Source organism: Salmo salar, chromosome ssa01 (assembly GCF_905237065.1).
Source record: "Salmo salar chromosome ssa01, Ssal_v3.1, whole genome shotgun sequence".
Classification (NCBI taxonomy): Eukaryota; Metazoa; Chordata; class Actinopteri; order Salmoniformes; family Salmonidae; genus Salmo; species Salmo salar.
In genome coordinates, this window is record NC_059442.1 from 105,478,372 (window position 1) to 105,499,086 (window position 20,715).

At 41.4% G+C, this 20,715-nt stretch overlaps 1 protein-coding gene across 1 annotated transcript; it reads left to right on the forward strand.

Annotated features, from left to right (window-relative positions):
* The first annotated feature begins 399 nt into the window (after nt 1-399).
* Nucleotides 400-13,376, forward strand: LOC123724360 (uncharacterized). The gene is made up of 3 exons (XM_045687134.1): nt 400-4,413; nt 12,203-12,369; nt 13,238-13,376. The coding sequence occupies exon 1, from the start codon at nt 2,556-2,558 to the stop codon at nt 4,194-4,196; it is 1,641 nt and encodes a 546-aa protein (XP_045543090.1). The 5' UTR covers nt 400-2,555; the 3' UTR covers nt 4,197-4,413; nt 12,203-12,369; nt 13,238-13,376.
* The last annotated feature ends 7,339 nt before the right edge of the window (nt 13,377-20,715 follow it).

Below are 20,715 nucleotides of genomic sequence, written 5' to 3' on the forward strand. Positions count from 1 at the left end.
CCTGAAGCGTCTTACCAGTTGGCGCCAAGTGAAAAAGCTAACTATTCACTGACGTAAGTGGAGACACCTCAGACTGAGGAATACGTTTCACAAATCCCCATGTTAAAACAACTGTAGTGCAGAATAAAGGGAATAGACTACCATTTGGGACACAGACATTGTATGTAGACATGGAGGGCTAGAAGGGCTGAGGGGAAGGAAAGAGACAAAGAAAGAGAGAAGGAAATCATGAGAAAGAAAGAGAGAATATGCAACTTACAATATATTTGCTAAGATGTAGAGCCTAATGTTGTGTGCACGACCAGGGTCTGATTGGTGTGCTGAGATATGTCACAGATGTTTAATTGATTCTGGGGAGGGATGGGGGAGGGGGAGAGAGAGAGGAGGGAGAGAGGATATTCTCATTAAGTCCCTCCCTGGTGTAAAATCCAGTGAATCAGTGGTCAGTGCTAAAATGGAAAGAGAACAAGGGAGAAAGAGGCAGGCAGGCAGCATTATTGAATCAACTATGCGTTTAGAACTAGTAAACTGTTGATTGTAATTGATAATCACTGGGATTAGTTATTGTCCCCCTAGCTACCAGCAGTGAACATTATGTAGGGTATTTGAAATGTTGCTCGCCTGCCAAGAACCTTTGTTAGCAGCGACTAATGAAAAGAAAATGGGGATGGGGAAAAGGCAGTATTCTAAAACAGGCCATCATCCTTATATCATTGTGAGGTGGTGGTACGGCATGGTGTCTGTGGTACGGCATGGTGTCTGTGGTACGGCATGGTGAATCAACAGTGCCGTCTCGTGGCAGCTGCTAGTACTGCTGATTCTGATGACGTGTGGGAAACGAAATAATCAAAGACATTTATGGAATAGTGATGTTAAGATTGATGTAGTAAGAGCTGTATATAGAGATATGGTGATATAGAGATACATTGGTTCTGGGTGTAACACACAGTTCGGTGTGTAATATTACAGCTACTGTACACTTCTATTTCATCCAGGTCTATAGTGTTTCATGTCCATAGGACTAAGATATGTAGGCTACTGTCAGTTATCCTCACTTGGGCTTCTAGTTTATTCTATTCTATACTGTCAATTATCCTCACTGGGGCTTCTAGTCTATTCTATTCTATACTGTCAGTTATCCTCACTGGGGCTTCTAGTCTATTCTATACTATACTGTCAGTTATCCTCACTGGGGCTTCTAGTCTATTCTATACTGTCAGTTATCCTCACTGGGGCTTCTAGTCTATTCTATTCTATACTGTCAGTTATCCTCACTGGGGCTTCTAGTCTATTCTATACTGTCAATTATCCTCACTTGGGCTTCTAGTCTATTCTATACTGTCAATTATCCTCACTGGGGCTTCTAGTCTATTCTATTCTATACTGTCAGTTATCCTCACTGGGGCTTCTAGTCTATTCTATTCTATGCTGTCAGTTATCCTCACTGGGGCTTCTAGTCTATTCTATACTATACTGTCAGTTATCCTCACTGGGGCTTCTAGTCTATTCTATACTGTCAGTTATCCTCACTGGGGCTTCTAGTCTATTCTATTCTATACTGTGAATTATCCTCACTGGGGCTTCTAGTCTATTCTATACTGTCAATTATCCTCACTGGGGCTTCTAGTCTATTCTATTCTATACTGTCAGTTATCCTCACTGGGGCTTCTAGTCTATTCTATTCTATACTGTCAGTTATCCTCACTGGGGCTTCTAGTCTATTCTATTCTATACTGTCAGTTATCCTCACTGGGGCTTCTAGTTTATTCTATTCTATACTGTCAGTTATCTTCACTGGGGCTTCTAGTCTTTTCTATTCTATGCTGTCAGTTATCCTTACTGGAGTTTCCTAATCTATTCTATTGTATACTGTCAGTTATCCTCACTAGGGTTTCCTAGTCTATTCTAGTCTATTCTATTCTTCTACCTTGTGCCATTATGTTGGTGAGCAATTGTAATGTTGTTGCATTTCTGCCTCATATTTGTTGGTGAGTAACAGAACTATATGTCCCTTGATGGTGAATAACATAACTAGGTGTTACTTGATGGTGAGTAACAGAACTAGATGTTACTTGATGGTGAATAACAGAACTAGATGTCCCTTGATGGTGAATAACAGAACTAGATGTCCCTTGATGGTGAATAACAGAACTAGATGTTCCTTGATGGTGAATAACAGAACTATATGTCCCTTGATGGTGAGTAACAGAACTATATGTCCCTTGATGGTGAGTAACAGAACTATATGTCCCTTGATGGTGAGTAACAGAACTATATGCCCCTTGATGGTGAATAACAGAACTAGATGTTCCTTGATGGTGAATAACAGAACTAGATGTTACTTGATGGTGAATAACAGAACTATATGTTCCTTGATGGTGAGTAACAGAACTAGATGTTACTTGATGGTGAATAACAGAACTAGATGTTACTTGATGGTGAATAACAGAACTAGATGTTACTTGATGGTGAATAACAGAACTATATGTTCCTTGATGGTGAGTAACAGAACTAGATGTTACTTGATGGTGAATAACAGAACTTGATGTTACTTGATGGTGAATAACAGAACTATATGTCCCTTGATGGTGAATAACAGAACTAGATGTTACTTGATGGTGAATAACAGAACTAGATGTTACTTGATGGTGAGTAACAGAACTATATGTCCCTTGATGGTGAATAACAGAACTATATGTCCCTTGATGGTGAATAACAGAACTAGATGTTACTTGATGGTGAATAACAGAACTAGATGTTACTTGATGGTGAATAACAGAACTATATGTCCCTTGATGGTGAATAACAGAACTAGATGTTACTTGATGGTGAATAACAGAACTAGATGTTACTTGATGGTGAATAACAGAACTATATGTTACTTGATGGTGAATAACATAAGTATATGTCCCTTGATGGTGAGTAACAGAACTATATGTCCCTTGATGGTGAGTAACAGAAATATATATCCCTTGATGGTGAGTAACAGAAATATATATCCCTTGATGGTGAGTAACAGAACTATATGTCCCTTGATGGTGAGTAACAGAAATATATATCCCTTGATGGTGAATAACAGAACTATATGTCCCTTGATGGTGAATAACAGAACTATATGTCCCTTGATGGTGAATAACAGAACTATATGTCCCTTGATGGTGAATAACAGAACTGTATGTCCCTTGATGGTGAGTAACAGAAATATATGTCCCTTGATGGTGAATAACAGAACTATATGTCCCTTGATGGTGAGTAACAGAACTATATGTCCCTTGATGGTGAGTAACAGACATATATGTCCCTTGATGGTGAATAACATAACTATATGTCCCTTGATGGTGAGCAACAGAACTATATGTCCCTTGATGGTGAGCAACAGAACTATATTGTTCTTGATGGTGAGTAACAGAACTATATGCCCCTTGATGTTGAGTAACAGAACTATATGTCCCTTGATGGTGAGTAACAGAACTATATGTCCCTTGATGGTGAATAACAGAACTATATGTCCCTTGATGGTGAATAACAGAACTATATGTTCCTTGATGGTGAGCAACAGAACTATATGTCCCTTGATGGTGAATAACAGAACTATATGTCCCTTGATGGTGAGTAACAGAACTATATGTCCCTTGATGGTGAGTAACAGAAATATATGTCCCTTGATGGTGAATAACATAACTATATGTCCCTTGATTGTGAGTAACAGAACTATATGTCCCTTGATGGTGGGTAACAGACATATATGTCCCTTGATGGTGAATAACATAACTATATGTCCCTTGATGGTGAGCAACAGAACTATATGTCCCTTGATGGTGAGCAACAGAACTATATTGTTCTTGATGGTGAGTAACAGAACTATATGTCCCTTGATGTTGAGTAACAGAACTATATGTCCCTTGATGGTGAGTAACAGAACTATATGTCCCTTGATGTTGAGTAACATAACTATATATCCCTTGATGGTGAGTAACAGAACTATATGTCCCTTGATGGTGAATAACAGAACTATATGTCCCTTGATGGTGAATAACAGAACTATATGTCCCTTGATGGTGAGCAACAGAACTATATGTCCCTTGATGGTGAGCAACAGAACTATAATTTTCTTGATGGTGAGTAACAGAACTATATTTGTCTTGATGGTGAGTAACAAAACGATATGTTCCTTGATGGTGAGCAACGAACTGTAACAGTTTGTATATTGCTTTTTATTTTCCTCTGTAGCCATCAACATCACCCGGGCCAGGTTCAGTGGGAATGATGAGTTTGGGTACACCTCGTTCATAGCATACTCCTCCATCCCCAGTCTCAGTGTCTACTACGAGTTCCAACTGAAACTAACGTTCGCCGACAGCGTCTCAGCGCTGAAGGACAACCTCATCCTCTTCTCTGGACAGAAAGGACAGGGTGAGGATGGAGCAGTCTATTTTTCAAGTGTTAAAGGAGAGTTGAGTTCCATTCAACCTTTAGGATTTTTCATTCATTAGTTTTCAAAAGGAGTGGAGCAGTCCCAATGTGTGGTTCCTAATAGATTTTTCAGGGCGATAGATTACACACACACACACACACACACACACACACACACACACACACACACACACACACACACACACACACACACACACACACACACACACACACCTATCCACTCACTTTCCCGCTAATAAAGATATTTTTGCCAAGGGACTCCCTTTGGCAGAGTACGAGACTGTTTCAACCTGTTTCTACTGATGAGTGTTCCAGCCATCTCCCTGCAATTAATTCAACTCTCATCTAAACTATTGTTTTCCACATCAAGAGTTTTTTATTTTCTTTCAGAGAGGGTAATAAAATAAAGGCTGTAGCTGGCAGCCAATGGATGAAGAGGTAATACAAACAAGCAAATGACTCCCATTGATTTATGTTAATAGCTTTTAATGTTCTTTGATATGAGGCAGATGAGACATAAATTGGATACACTATTAATAAGGGACAGATGTAGCTCTAGCCTTCCTTCCTTCCTTCCTTAATTTCCTTTCCTTCCTTATTTTTAAATGTTTCCTTTCTCTCAGGTCAACTTTAATAGCTGCTTAACTGAATGCCATGTCATCAGTGCACAGTATGTTTAATCAAAAGACAGAGTGTGCATCCCAAATGGCACCCTATTCCCTATATTGTGCATATGTAGCCCACAGGGCTCTGGTCAAAACTAGCACTATGTAGGGAATAGGGTACCATTTGGGACAGCTGAATAGGAAACACAAGGGTTGGGTTGTGGATCTTCTGCACTTGGCTGGTTCCCTCTAGAGATGACTATTTAGGGTGATTCATAGAGGGAGAGGAGGAAGGAGACAGCCAACTTGAATAATGATGCAGTCGTCAGGGGAAGAAACTGAACAGAAACAATAGCACTGTACAAAGAAAGAAAGAGGACTAAATAAAAAGAGGGAAATTAAAAAGGAAGGATGACGAACAACGAACAAGTATAATTGGTCTGATAAATTGACATCAAACCTCCATGGGACATATCATCCAGTAGAATGCTTTGCTTTATATTAAACTTTGTGATGTTTTTGGATTGTATGAAGCAATTGCAAAATGTCTAGTCAAGTTAGATGTTTTCGAACTTTAGAAGCAATTATCCCATGAAACCAAACATAGATATACAAACTATTGAAGAAATAGAAGAGTAGGAAGTATATAAAAACAAAAGTAGTCCTCCGTGACGCTGGTCCCTCCACCCATATACTGCTCCATGAAGCACAAACGTCCTTCACTAGATGGTGTGACTAAGCCTTCCTCACCCCAAAAACATCAACATTATTGACATATTCATTGATTTAGCTTAGATTCATTCAGACAGATTTGTGGCAGAAATGGGTTTCAGCAGACAATGTCACATAGGTAATATTTACAAATGTTATGCAGCACATAATAGCCGAACTACTTGATGAACTTTGTGATGTACTTTGTGAGACATATTCATTGATTTAGCTTAGATTCATTCAGACAGATTTGAGGCAGAAATGGGTTTCAGCAGACAATGTCACATAGGTCATATTTTCAAATGTTATGCAGCACATAATAGCCGGACTACTTGATGTACTTTGTGAGATACTTTGTGAGATACGAGACCGATCAGTGCAGGCGGAATAGTCTGATGACGTAAGACAATGGGTTGTGTGTGTTTTGAGTCCATGCCATATGGTCCAGATATATAATACATATCCTATATGCTTTTTCTCATCATACAGCATGTAATCTATATTGTATTTATGATATGTGTTCTATATTGTATATATTATATGTGTTCTATATTGTATATATTATATGTGTTCTATATTGTATATATGTGTTCTATATTGTATATATTATATATGTGTACTCTATTGTATATATGTGTTCTATATTGTATATTGTATATACAGTGCCTTGCGAAAGTATTCGGCCCCCTTGAACTTTTCGACCTTTTGTCACATTTCAGGCTTCAAACATAAAGATATAAAACTGTAATTTTTTGTGAAGAATCAACAACAAGTGGGACACAATCATGAAGTGGAACGAAATTTATTGGATATTTCAAACTTTTTTAACAAATAAAAAACTGAAAAATTGGGCGTGCAAAATTATTCAGCCCCCTTAAGTTAATACTTTGTAGCGCCACCTTTTGCTGCGATTACAGCTGTAAGTCGCTTGGGGTATGTCTCTATCAGTTTTGCACATCGAGAGACTGAAATTTTTGCCCATTCCTCCTTGCAAAACAGCTCGAGCTCAGTGAGGTTGGATGGAGAGCGTTTGTGAACAGCAGTTTTCAGTTCTTTCCACAGATTCTCGATTGGATTCAGGTCTGGACTTTGACTTGGCCATTCTAACACCTGGATATGTTTATTTGTGAACCATTCCATTGTAGATTTTGCTTTATGTTTTGGATCATTGTCTTGTTGGTAGACAAATCTCCGTCCCAGTCTCAGGTCTTTTGCAGACTTCATCAGGTTTTCTTCCAGAATGGTCCTGTATTTGGCATCCATCCATCTTCCCATCAATTTTAACCATCTTCCCTGCCCCTGCTGAAGAAAAGCAGGCCCAAACCATGATGCTGCCACCACCATGTTTGACAGTGGGGATGGTGTGTTCAGGGTGATGAGCTGTGTTGCTTTTACGCCAAACATAACGTTTTGCATTGTTGCCAAAAAGTTTGATTTTGGTTTAATCTGACCAGAGCACCTTCTTCCACATGTTTGGTGTGTCTCCCAGGTGGCAAGTGGCAAAATTTAAACGACAGTTTTTATGGATATCTTTAAGAAATGGCTTTCTTCTTGCCAATCTTCCATAAAGGCCAGATTTGTGCAGTATACGACTGATTATTGTCCTATGGACAGAGTCTCCCACCTCAGCTGTAGATCTCTGCAGTTCATCCAGAGTGATCATGGGCCTCTTGGCTGCATCTCTGATCAGTCTTCTCCTTGTATGAGCTGAAAGTTTAGAGGGACGGCCGGGTCTTCGTAGATTTGCAGTGGTCTGATACTCCTTCCATTTGAATATTATCGCTTGCACAGTGCTCCTTGGGATGTTTAAAGCTTGGGAAATCTTTTTGTATCCAAATCCGGCTTTAAATTTCTCCACAACAGTATCTCGGACCTGCCTGGTGTGTTCCTTGTTCTTCATGATGCTCTCTGCGCTTTAAACGGACCTCTGAGACTATCACAGAGCAGGTGCATTTATACGGAGACTTGATTACACACAGGTGGATTCTATTTATCATCATTAGTCATTTAGGTCAACATTGGATCATTCAGAGATACTCACTGAACTTCTGGAGAGAGTTTGCTGCACTGAAAGTAAAGGGGCTGAATAATTTTGCACGGCCAATTTTTACGTTTTTTTATTTCTTAAAAAGGTTTGAAATATCCAATAAATGTCGTTCCACTTCATAATTGTGTCCTACTTGTTGTTGATTCTTCACAAAAAATTACAGTTTTATATCTTTATGTTTGAAGCCTGAAATGTGGCAAAAGGTCGAAAAGTTCAAGGGGGCCGAACACTTTCGCAAGGCACTGTATGTGTTCTATATTGTATATATTATATATGTGTTCTCTATTATATATATGTGTTCTATATTGTATATATGTGTTCTCTATTGTATATATGTGTTCTGTATTGTATATATGATATATGTGTTCTATATTGTATATATGTGTTCTGTATTGTATATATGTGTTCTCTATTGTATATTTGATATATGTGTTCTATATTGTATATATTAAATATGTGTTCTATATTGTATATATGATATATGTGTTCTATATTTTATATATGTGTTCTGTATTGTATATATGTGTTCCATATTGTATATTTGATATATGTGTTCTATATTGTATATATGTGTTCTATATTGTATATTTGATATATGTGTTATATATTGTATATATGAAATATGTGTTCTATATTGTATATATGTGTTCTATATTGTATATTTGATATACAGTTGAAGTCGGAAGTTTACATACACTTAGGTTGGAGTCATTAATTAAAACTCGTTTTTCAACCACTCCACAAATTTCTTGTTAACAAACTATAGTTTTGGCAAGTCGGTTAGGACATCTACTTTGTGCATGACACAAGTAGTTTTTCCAACAATTGTTTACAGACAGATTATTTCACTTATAATTCACTGTATCACAATTCCAGTGGGTCAGAGGTTTACTGTGCTTTTAAAAAGCTTTGAAAATTCCAGAAAATGATGTCATGGCTTTAGAAGCTTCTGATAGGCTGATTGACATAATTTGAGTCAATTGGAGTTGTACCTGTGGATGTATTTCAAGGCCTACCTTCAAACTCAGTGCCTATTTGCTTGACATCATGGTAAATCAAAAGAAATCAGCCCAAAAAAATTGCAGACCTCCACAAGTCTGGTTCATCCTTGGGAGCAATTTCCAAACACCTGAAGGTACCACGTTCATCTGTACAAACAATAGTACGCAAGTGTAAACACCATGGGACCACGCAGCCGTCATACCGCTCAGGAAGGAGACACGTTCTGTCTCCTAGAGATGAACGTACTTTGGTGCGAAAAGTGCAAATCAATCCCAGAACAACAGCAAAGGACCTTGTGAAGATGCTGGAGGAAACAGGTACAAAAGTATCTATATCCATAGTAAAACGAGTCCTATATCGACATAACCTGAAAGGCCGCTCAGCAAGGAAGAAGCCACTGCTCCAAAACCGCCATAAAAAAGCCAGACTACGGTTTGCAACTGCACATGGGGACAAAGATCGTACTTTTTTGAGAAATGTCCTCTGGTCTGTTGAAAGAAAAATAGAACTGTTTGGCCATAATGACCATCGTTATGTTTGGAGGAAAAAAGGAGAGGCTTGCAAGCCAAAGAATACAACCGTGATGCACAGGGGTGGCAGCATCATGTTGTGAGGGTGCTTTGCTGCAGGAGGGACTGGTGCACTTCACAAAACAGGTGGCATCATGAGGAAGGGAAATTATGTGGATATATTGAAGCAACATCTCAAGACATCAGTCAGGAAGTTAAAGCTTGGTTGCAAATGGGTCTTCCAAATGGACAATGACCTCAAGCAAACTTCCAAAGTTGTGGCAAAATGGCTTAAGGACAGCAAAGTCAAGGTATTGGAGTGGCCATCACAAAGCCCTGACCTCAATCCCATAGAACATTTGTGGGCAGAACTTAAAAAGTGTGTGCGAGCAAGGAGGCCTACAATCCTCACTCAGTTACACCAGCTCTGTCAGGAGGAATGGGCCAAAATTCACCCAACTTATTGTGGGAAGCTTGTGGAAGGCTACCCGAAATGTTTGACCCAAGCTAAACAATTTAAAGGCAATGCTACCAAATACTAATTGAGTGTATGTAAACTTCTGACCCACTGGGAATATGATGAAAGAAAGAAAAGCTGAAATAAATCATTCTCTGTACTATTATTCTGACATTTCACATTCTTAAAATAAAGTGGTGATCCTAACTGACCTGAGACAGGGAATTTTTACTAGGATTAAATGTCAGGAATTGTGAATAACTGAGTTAAAATCTATTTGGCTAAGGTGTATGTAAACCTCCGACTTCAACTATATATGTGTTCTATATTGTATATATGAAATATGTGTTCTATATTGTATATATGATATATGTGTTCTCTATTGTATATATGATATATGTGTTCTCTATTGTATATATGATATATGTGTTCTCTATTGTATATATGATATATGTGTTCTCTATTGTATATATGATATATGTGTTCTCTATTGTATATATGATATATGTGTTCTCTATTGTATATATGATATACGTGTTCTATATTGTATATATGATATATGTGTTCTCTGTTGTATATATGATATACGTGTTCTATATTGTATATATGATATACGTGTTCTATATTGTATATATGATATATGTGTTCTCTATTGTATATATGATATATGTGTTCTATATTGTATATATGATACACTGCTCAAAAAAATAAAGGGAACACTAAAATAACACATCCTAGATCTGAATGAATGAAATAATCTTATTAAATACTTTTTTCTTTACATAGTTGAATGTGCTGACAACAAAATCACACAAAAATAAATGGAAATCCAATTTATCAACCCATGGAGGTCTGGATTTGGAGTCACACTCAAAATGAAAGTGGAAAACCACACTACAGGCTGATCCAACTTTGATGTAATGTCCTTAAAACAAGTCAAAATGAGGCTCAGTAGTGTGTGTGGCCTCCACGTGCCTGTATGACCTCCCTACAACTCCCGGGCATGCTCCTGATGAGGTGGCGGATGGTCTACTGAGGGATCTCCTCCCAGACCTGGACTAAAGCATCCGCCAACTCCTGGACAGTCTGTGGTGCAACGTGACGTTGGTGGATGGAGCGAGACATGATGTCCCAGATGTGCTCAATTGGATTCAGGTCTGGGGAACGGGCGAGCCAGTCCATAGCATCAATGCCTTCCTCTTGAAGGAACTGCTGACATACTCCAGCCACTTGAGGTCTAGCATTGTCTTGCATTAGGAGGAACCCAGGGCCAACCGCACCAGCATATGGTCTCACAAGGGGTCTGAGGATCTCATCTCGGTACCTAATGGCAGTCAGGCTACCTCTGGCGAGCACATGGAGGGCTGTGCGGCCCCCCAAAGAAATGCCACCCCACACCATGACTGACCCACCGCCAAACCGGTCACGCTGGAGGATGTTGCAGGCAGCAGAACGTTCTTCACGGCGTCTCCAGACTCTGTCACGTCTGTCACATGTGCTCAGTGTGAACCTGCTTTCATCTGTGAAGAGCACAGGGCGCCAGTGGCGAATTTGCCAATCTTGGTGTTCTCTGGCAAATGCCAAACGTCCTGCACGCGGTGTTAGGCTGTAAGCACAACCCCCACCTGTGGACGTCGGGCCCTCATACCACCCTCATGGAGTCTGTTTCTGACTGTTTGAGCAGACACATGCACATTTGTGGCCTGCTGGAGGTCATTTTGCAGGGCTCTGGCAGTGCTCCCCCTGCTCCTCCTTGCACAAAGGCGGAGGTAGCGGTCCTGCTGCTGGGTTGTTGCCCTCCTACGGCCTCCTCCACGTCTCCTGATGTACTGGCCTGTCTCCTGGTAGCGCCTCCATGCTCTGGACACTACGCTGACAGACACAGCAAACCTTCTTGCCACAGCTCGCATTGATGTGCCATCCTGGATGAGCTGCACTACCTGAGCCACTTGTGTGGGTTGTAGACTCCGTCTCATGCTACCACTAGAGTGTAAGCACCGCCAGCATTCAAAAGTGACCAAAACATCAGCCAGGAAGCATAGGAACTGAGAAGTGGTCTGTGGTCACCACCTGCAGAACCACTCCTTTATTGGGGGTGTCTTGCTAATTGCCTATAATTTCCACCTGTTGTCTATTCCATTTGCACAAAAGCATGTGAAATTTATTGTCAATCAGTGTTGCTTCCTAAGTGGACAGTTTGATTTCACAGAAGTGTGATTGACTTGGAGTTACATTGTGTTGTTTAAGTGTTCCCTTTATTTTTTTGAGCAGTATATATGTGTTCTATATTGTATATATGTGTTCTATATTGTATATATGATATATGTGTTCTATATTGTATATTTGTATTCTATATTGTATATATGTGTTCTATATTGTGTGTGTATATATATATATATATATCTTTGTGTTCCATATTTCTATTATATGGTTCCAGGCATTGATGGAGATGACTTCTTAGTTCTGGGGGTTCGGAATGGCAGAATTGTTCACAAGTTCAACCTTGGATCTGGTGTGGGAACCATGGTCAGCGACCGGCTGAACCGTGAGATCGATATCCACACTGTGAACTTTGGCAGATCTCGGAGAACAGGATGGTTAAAGGTGCTTTGCTTTTTCAGTAACTTTCTACCCCTGAAAAGAATGTGTAATCGATAGTGTGAGTTTCTTGGATATTTTAGGATATGTTTCATTTTGTAAAAAGGTTCCTTAATGCACTGTCATCTGAAAACATCGCTGTTCCCATTCTGAGGTCAGACGTCTGTGACTGGAATCTAATCTCATATGTCCATTGACAGACTTCTATAATAGGAGTCTTCTCTTTGCTGATCCATTGACAGACTGCTATAATAGGAGTCTTCTCTTTGCTGATCCATTGACAGACTGCTATAATAGGAGTCTTCTCTTTGCTGATCCATTGACAGACTGCTATAATTGGAGTCTTCTCTTTGCTGATCCATTGACAGACTGCTATAATTGGAGTCTTCTCTTTGCTGATCCATTGACAGACTGCTATAATAGGAGTCTTCTCTTTGCTGATCCATTGACAGACTGCAATAATAGGAGTCTTCTCTTTGCTGATCCATTGACAGACTGCTATAATAGGAGTCTTCTCTTTGCTGATCCATTGACAGACTGCTATAATAGGAATCTTCTCTTTGCTGATCCATTGACAGACTGCTATAATTGGAGTCTTCTCTTTGCTGATCCATTGACAGACCGCTATAATAGGAGTCTTCTCTTTGCTGATCCATTGACAGACTGCTATAATTGGAGTCTTCTCTTTGCTGATCCATTGACAGACTGCTATAATAGGAGTCTTCTCTTTGCTGATCCATTGACAGACTGCTATAATAGGAGTCTTCTCTTTGCTGATCCATTGACAGACTGCTATAATAGGAGTCTTGTCTTTGCTGATCCATCAAGGCAGAGCCAGAGGATGGTGTACTGAATCATTTCTGGATCTTTTCAGGTGGACAGACAGAGAAACAGGACAGGCTCTTCTCCAGGCCACCTGGCAGGTCTCAACGCGCTAAGCCAAGTCTTTGTAGGAGGATATAATGAATATACTCCTGAACTACTGCCCCTCGGATCCAGGTTTCGCAATGGCTTTCCAGGTAAGACATTACAGTGACTCCAACAGGTTTCAAGGTAAGACATTACAGTGACTCCAACAGCTTTCACAGCAAGACATTACAGTGACTTCAACAGCTTTCACGGCAAGACATTACAGTGACTCCAACAGCTTTCACAGCAAGACATTACAGTGACTCCAACAGCTTTCACAGCAAGACATTACAGTGACTCCAATAGCTTTCAAGGTAAGACATTACAGTGACTCCAACAGCTTTCAAGGTAAGACATTACAGTGACTCCAACAGCTTTCACAGCAAGACATTACAGTGACTCCAATAGCTTTCAAGGTAAGACATTACAGTGACTCCAACAGCTTTCAAGGTAAGACATTACAGTGACTCCAACAGCTTTCACAGCAAGACATTACAGTGACTCCAACAGCTTTCACAGCAAGACATTACAGTGACTCCAACAGCTTTCACAGCAAGACATTACAGTGACTCCAACAGCTTTCACAGCAAGACATTACAGTGACTCCAACAGCTTTCACAGCAAGACATTACAGTGACTCCAACCGCTTTCACAGCAAGACATTACAGTGACTCCAACAGCTTTCACAGCAAGACATTACAGTGACTCCAACAGCTTTCACAGCAAGACATTACAGTGACTCCAACCGCTTTCACAGCAAGACATTACAGTGACTCCAGCAGCTTTCACGGCAAGACATTACAGTGACTCCAACAGCTTTCACAGCAAGACATTACAGTGACTCCAATAGCTTTCAAGGTAAGACATTACAGTGACTCCAACAGCTTTCAAGGTAAGACATTACAGTGACTCCAACAGCTTTCACAGCAAGACATTACAGTGACTCCAACAGCTTTCACAGCAAGACATTACAGTGACTCCAACAGCTTTCACAGCAAGACATTACAGTGACTCCAACCGCTTTCACAGCAAGACATTACAGTGACTCCAGCAGCTTTCACGGCAAGACATTACAGTGACTCCAACAGCTTTCACGGCAAGACATTACAGTGACTCCAACAACTTTCAAGGTAAGACATTACAGTGACTCCAACAGCTTTCAAGGTAAGACATTACTGTGGCTCCAACAGCTTTCACGGCAAGACATTACAGTGACTCCAACAGCTTTCACGGCAAGACATTACAGTGACTCCAACAGCTTTCACGGCAAGACATTACAGTGACTCCAACAGCTTTCACAGCAAGACATTACAGTGACTCCAACAGCTTTCAAGGTAAGACATTACAGTGACTCCAACAGCTTTCACGGCAAGACATTACAGTGACTCCAACAGCTTTCACAGCAAGACATTACAGTGACTCCAACAGCTTTCAAGGTAAGACATTACAGTGACTCCAACAGCTTTCACAGCAAGACATTACAGTGACTCCAACAGCTTTCACAGCAAGACATTACAGTGACTCCAACAGCTTTCACGGCAAGACATTACAGTGACTCCAACAGCTTTCAAGGTAAGACATTACAGTGACTCCAACAGCTTTCACGGCAAGACATTACAGTGAATCCAACAGCTTTCACAGCAAGACATTACAGTGACTCCAACAGCTTTCAAGGTAAGACATTACAGTGACTCCAACAGCTTTCAAGGTAAGACATTACAGTGACTCCAACAGCTTTCACAGCAAGACATTACAGTGACTCCAACAGCTTTCACAGCAAGACATTACAGTGACTCCAACAGCTTTCACGGCAAGACATTAGTGACTCCAACAGCTTTCACAGCAAGACATTACAGTGACTCCAACAGCTTTCACAGCAAGACATTACAGTGACTCCAACAGCTTTCACAGCAAGACATTACAGTGACTCCAACAGCTTTCACGGCAAGACATTAGTGACTCCAACAGCTTTCACAGCAAGACATTACAGTGACTCCAATAGCTTTCAAGGTAAGACATTACAGTGACTCCAACAGCTTTCAAGGCAAAACATTACAGTGACTCCAGCAGCTTTCACGGCAAAACATTACAGTGACTCCAACAGCTTTCACAGCAAGACATTACAGTGACTCCAACAGCTTTCACAGCAAGACATTACAGTGACTTCAACAGCTTTCACGGCAAGACATTACAGTGACTCCAACAGCTTTCAAGGTAAGACATTACAGTGACTCCAACAGCTTTCAAGGTAAGACATTACTGTGGCTCCAACAGCTTTACCGGCAAGACATTACAGTGACTCCAACAGCTTTCACAGCAAGACATTACAGTGACTCCAACAGCTTTCACAGCAAGACATTACAGTGACTCCAACAGCTTTCACAGCAAGACATTACAGTGACTCCAATAGCTTTCAAGGTAAGACATTACAGTGACTCCAACAGCTTTCAAGGTAAGACATTACAGTGACTCCAACAGCTTTCACAGCAAGACATTACAGTGACTCCAATAGCTTTCAAGGTAAGACATTACAGTGACTCCAACAGCTTTCAAGGTAAGACATTACAGTGACTCCAACAGCTTTCACAGCAAGACATTACAGTGACTCCAACAGCTTTCACAGCAAGACATTACAGTGACTCCAACAGCTTTCACAGCAAGACATTACAGTGACTCCAACAGCTTTCACAGCAAGACATTACAGTGACTCCAACAGCTTTCACAGCAAGACATTACAGTGACTCCAACCGCTTTCACAGCAAGACATTACAGTGACTCCAACAGCTTTCACAGCAAGACATTACAGTGACTCCAACAGCTTTCACAGCAAGACATTACAGTGACTCCAACCGCTTTCACAGCAAGACATTACAGTGACTCCAGCAGCTTTCACGGCAAGACATTACAGTGACTCCAACAGCTTTCACAGCAAGACATTACAGTGACTCCAATAGCTTTCAAGGTAAGACATTACAGTGACTCCAACAGCTTTCAAGGTAAGACATTACAGTGACTCCAACAGCTTTCACAGCAAGACATTACAGTGACTCCAACAGCTTTCACAGCAAGACATTACAGTGACTCCAACAGCTTTCACAGCAAGACATTACAGTGACTCCAACCGCTTTCACAGCAAGACATTACAGTGACTCCAGCAGCTTTCACGGCAAGACATTACAGTGACTCCAACAGCTTTCACGGCAAGACATTACAGTGACTCCAACAACTTTCAAGGTAAGACATTACAGTGACTCCAACAGCTTTCAAGGTAAGACATTACTGTGGCTCCAACAGCTTTCACGGCAAGACATTACAGTGACTCCAACAGCTTTCACGGCAAGACATTACAGTGACTCCAACAGCTTTCACGGCAAGACATTACAGTGACTCCAACAGCTTTCACAGCAAGACATTACAGTGACTCCAACAGCTTTCAAGGTAAGACATTACAGTGACTCCAACAGCTTTCACGGCAAGACATTACAGTGACTCCAACAGCTTTCACAGCAAGACATTACAGTGACTCCAACAGCTTTCAAGGTAAGACATTACAGTGACTCCAACAGCTTTCACAGCAAGACATTACAGTGACTCCAACAGCTTTCACAGCAAGACATTACAGTGACTCCAACAGCTTTCACGGCAAGACATTACAGTGACTCCAACAGCTTTCAAGGTAAGACATTACAGTGACTCCAACAGCTTTCACGGCAAGACATTACAGTGAATCCAACAGCTTTCACAGCAAGACATTACAGTGACTCCAACAGCTTTCAAGGTAAGACATTACAGTGACTCCAACAGCTTTCAAGGTAAGACATTACAGTGACTCCAACAGCTTTCACAGCAAGACATTACAGTGACTCCAACAGCTTTCACAGCAAGACATTACAGTGACTCCAACAGCTTTCACGGCAAGACATTAGTGACTCCAACAGCTTTCACAGCAAGACATTACAGTGACTCCAACAGCTTTCACAGCAAGACATTACAGTGACTCCAACAGCTTTCACAGCAAGACATTACAGTGACTCCAACAGCTTTCACGGCAAGACATTAGTGACTCCAACAGCTTTCACAGCAAGACATTACAGTGACTCCAATAGCTTTCAAGGTAAGACATTACAGTGACTCCAACAGCTTTCAAGGCAAAACATTACAGTGACTCCAGCAGCTTTCACGGCAAAACATTACAGTGACTCCAACAGCTTTCACAGCAAGACATTACAGTGACTCCAACAGCTTTCACAGCAAGACATTACAGTGACTTCAACAGCTTTCACGGCAAGACATTACAGTGACTCCAACAGCTTTCAAGGTAAGACATTACAGTGACTCCAACAGCTTTCAAGGTAAGACATTACTGTGGCTCCAACAGCTTTACCGGCAAGACATTACAGTGACTCCAACAGCTTTCACAGCAAGACATTACAGTGACTCCAACAGCTTTCACAGCAAGACATTACAGTGACTCCAACAGCTTTCACAGCAAGACATTACAGTGACTCCAATAGCTTTCAAGGTAAGACATTACAGTGACTCCAACAGCTTTCAAGGTAAGACATTACAGTGACTCCAACAGCTTTCACAGCAAGACATTACAGTGACTCCAACAGCTTTCACAGCAAGACATTACAGTGACTCCAACAGCTTTCACAGCAAGACATTACAGTGACTCCAACCGCTTTCACAGCAAGACATTACAGTGACTCCAGCAGCTTTCACGGCAAGACATTACAGTGACTCCAACAGCTTTCACAGCAAGACATTACAGTGACTCCAACAGCTTTCAAGGTAAGACATTACAGTGACTCCAACAGCTTTCAAGGTAAGACATTACAGTGACTCCAACAGCTTTCAAGGTAAGACATTACAGTGACTCCAACAGCTTTCAAGGTAAGACATTACAGTGACTCCAACAGCTTTCACAGCAAGACATTACAGTGTTGCTAAAATTGAACTGATAAAATGTATATAAACACCTTTTTACAACATCATTTATCACAGTGTTTGTAACATGGCCTGGACGTCTGTAGAGTGGCAGCAGCATAGTGACAGGCTAGTTTCAGACAGTCAGACAGTCAGAGGGAGTGCAATACTAATCAGAGGGGGGAGATCAGTGGCAGCAGCATAGTGACAGGCTAGTTTCAGACAGTCAGAGGGAGTGTAATACTAATCAGAGGGGGGAGATCAGTGGCAGCAGCATAGTGACAGGCTAGTTTCAGACAGTCAGAGGGAGTGTAATACTAATCAGAGGGGGGAGATCAGTGGCAGCAGCATAGAGACAGGCGAGTTTCAGACAGTCAGACAGTCAGAGGGAGTGCAACACTAATCAGAGGGGGGAGATCAGTGGCAGCAGCATAGTGACAGGCGAGTTTCAGACAGTCAGACAGTCAGAGGGAGTGTAACACTAATCAGAGGGGGGAGATCAGTGGCAGCAGCATAGTGACAGGCGAGTTTCAGACAGTCAGACAGTCAGAGGGAGTGTAATACTAATCAGAGGGGGGAGATCAGTGGCAGCAGCATAGTGACAGGCTAGTTTCAGACAGTCAGACAGTCAGAGGGAGTGCAACACTAATCAGAGGGGGGAGATCAGTGGTAGCAGCACAGTGACAGGCTAGTTTCAGACAGTCAGACAGTCAGAGGGAGTGCAATACTAATCAGAGGGGGGAGATCAGTGGCAGCAGCATAGTGACAGGCTAGTTTCAGACAGTCAGACAGTCAGAGGGAGTGCAACACTAATCAGAGGGGGGAGATCAGTGGCAGCAGCATAGTGACAGGCGAGTTTCAGACAGTCAGACAGTCAGAGGGAGTGCAACACTAATCAGAGGGGGGAGATCAGTGGCAGCAGCATAGTGACAGGCGAGTTTCAGACAGTCAGACAGTCAGAGGGAGTGCAACACTAATCAGAGGGGGGAGATCAGTGGCAGCAGCATAGTGACAGGCTAGTTTCAGACAGTCAGACAGTCAGAGGGAGTGCAATACCATTCAGAGCGGGGAGATGAGGTTAGAATAGAGCTCCAATGTTGATTGTGCCTGCGTCCTTTAAAGGGGCAATCTGGGATTGGTACGTTTATTTATTTTACTTTTAAATTGACCATATATAGCCATTGAGTGTTGAGGAATATAACTTATAAATGCCTCATGAGCTTACTTCAACTGTCGTACCCCATCAGAACACAAAATATAAACTAGTTTTTACTGCATTGTTTGTAAACACTGTAATTGTAAACATAACTCTGTATAGCTTCAGAACATGATTAAAACTTCACTTAGATCTCATGGATTGTCAGTCCTTGCATCCATAGCTTCGTCTGTGAACTTTACATTTCTCCAGCCCCATCCCTCAGCTGTTTAGCAAAAACAGTTTAGCTGTTTTTTGAATCATAGATTGTCCCTTTAATCACTTCACGCCTGTAAAGTTATGCATTCTCTGCAAATCCCATGTGGCCCTCTCATAAGTCAGTCAGACAAGGGCACCATCCAGATGATGGTTGTCATAATCAGAATCAATTCTATTGGCTCCCAGCTGACCCTTAATGAAGCCTATGATTACATCCCAAATGGCAACCTATTCCCTATATAGTGCACTACTTCTGACCAGAACCCTATTAGCCTCCTGGTTTAAAAGTAGTGCAGTGTATCGGCAACAGGGTGCCATTTGGGACAGAGCATCCTGAGTATAGTGTTGATTGTGATTGCTCTGCGAGTGGAGCAGCGGGGTGGGGATATCACCTCCATAACTAACAGTAATGATAATAACAGATATGAATATCATCACAAGTTGTTAGGGCAGACGATGCTGCTGCCTCCACCGTGGTTATTGTCATGATGATGATGATGCCTTGTTATTGTGAAAGATCACTGTACTTTAAATGAAGGTGAACAAGTCTTTTTCCATTTGGTGGTTATATATGCAGACAGGAGCAATCTCCCTTGCTGCGTCCCAAATATGACCAGAGCCGAATGGGGGTCAAAAGTAGTGCACTAAATAGGGAATAGGGTACTGTTTGGGATGTCGCCCGTCTGTCTGTTTGGTTCTGTTGAACAAACATCCCTATGATTCATTCATCTCTGTATAAACATACACACTTTGGAATGAAAATCAGCCTCACACACACACACACACACACACACACACACACACACACACACACACACACACACACACACACACACACACACATCAATTGACTTGCTGTAGCTAGGTGTTAGTGGTGCTGTACTGTAGTCCCACCATGCAGGTAACCAGAAAGCAGCCCGAGCCCAGGGCCTGGTAGATCACATGTTGCTCTAACCTTTTTGCCAGCCACATAATGACAACTAATCAGGTGTGTGTGTGTGTGTGTGTGTGTGTGTGTGTGTGTGTGTGTGTGTGTGTGTGTGTGTGTGTGTGTGTGTGTGTGTGTGTGTGTGTGTGTGTGTGTGTGTGTGTGTGTGTGT

Coding starts and splice junctions, on each gene's coding strand:
- LOC123724360 (XM_045687134.1), top strand. CDS start 2,556: ATGGTGAATAACAGAACTATATGTCCCTTGATGGTGAATAACAGAACT.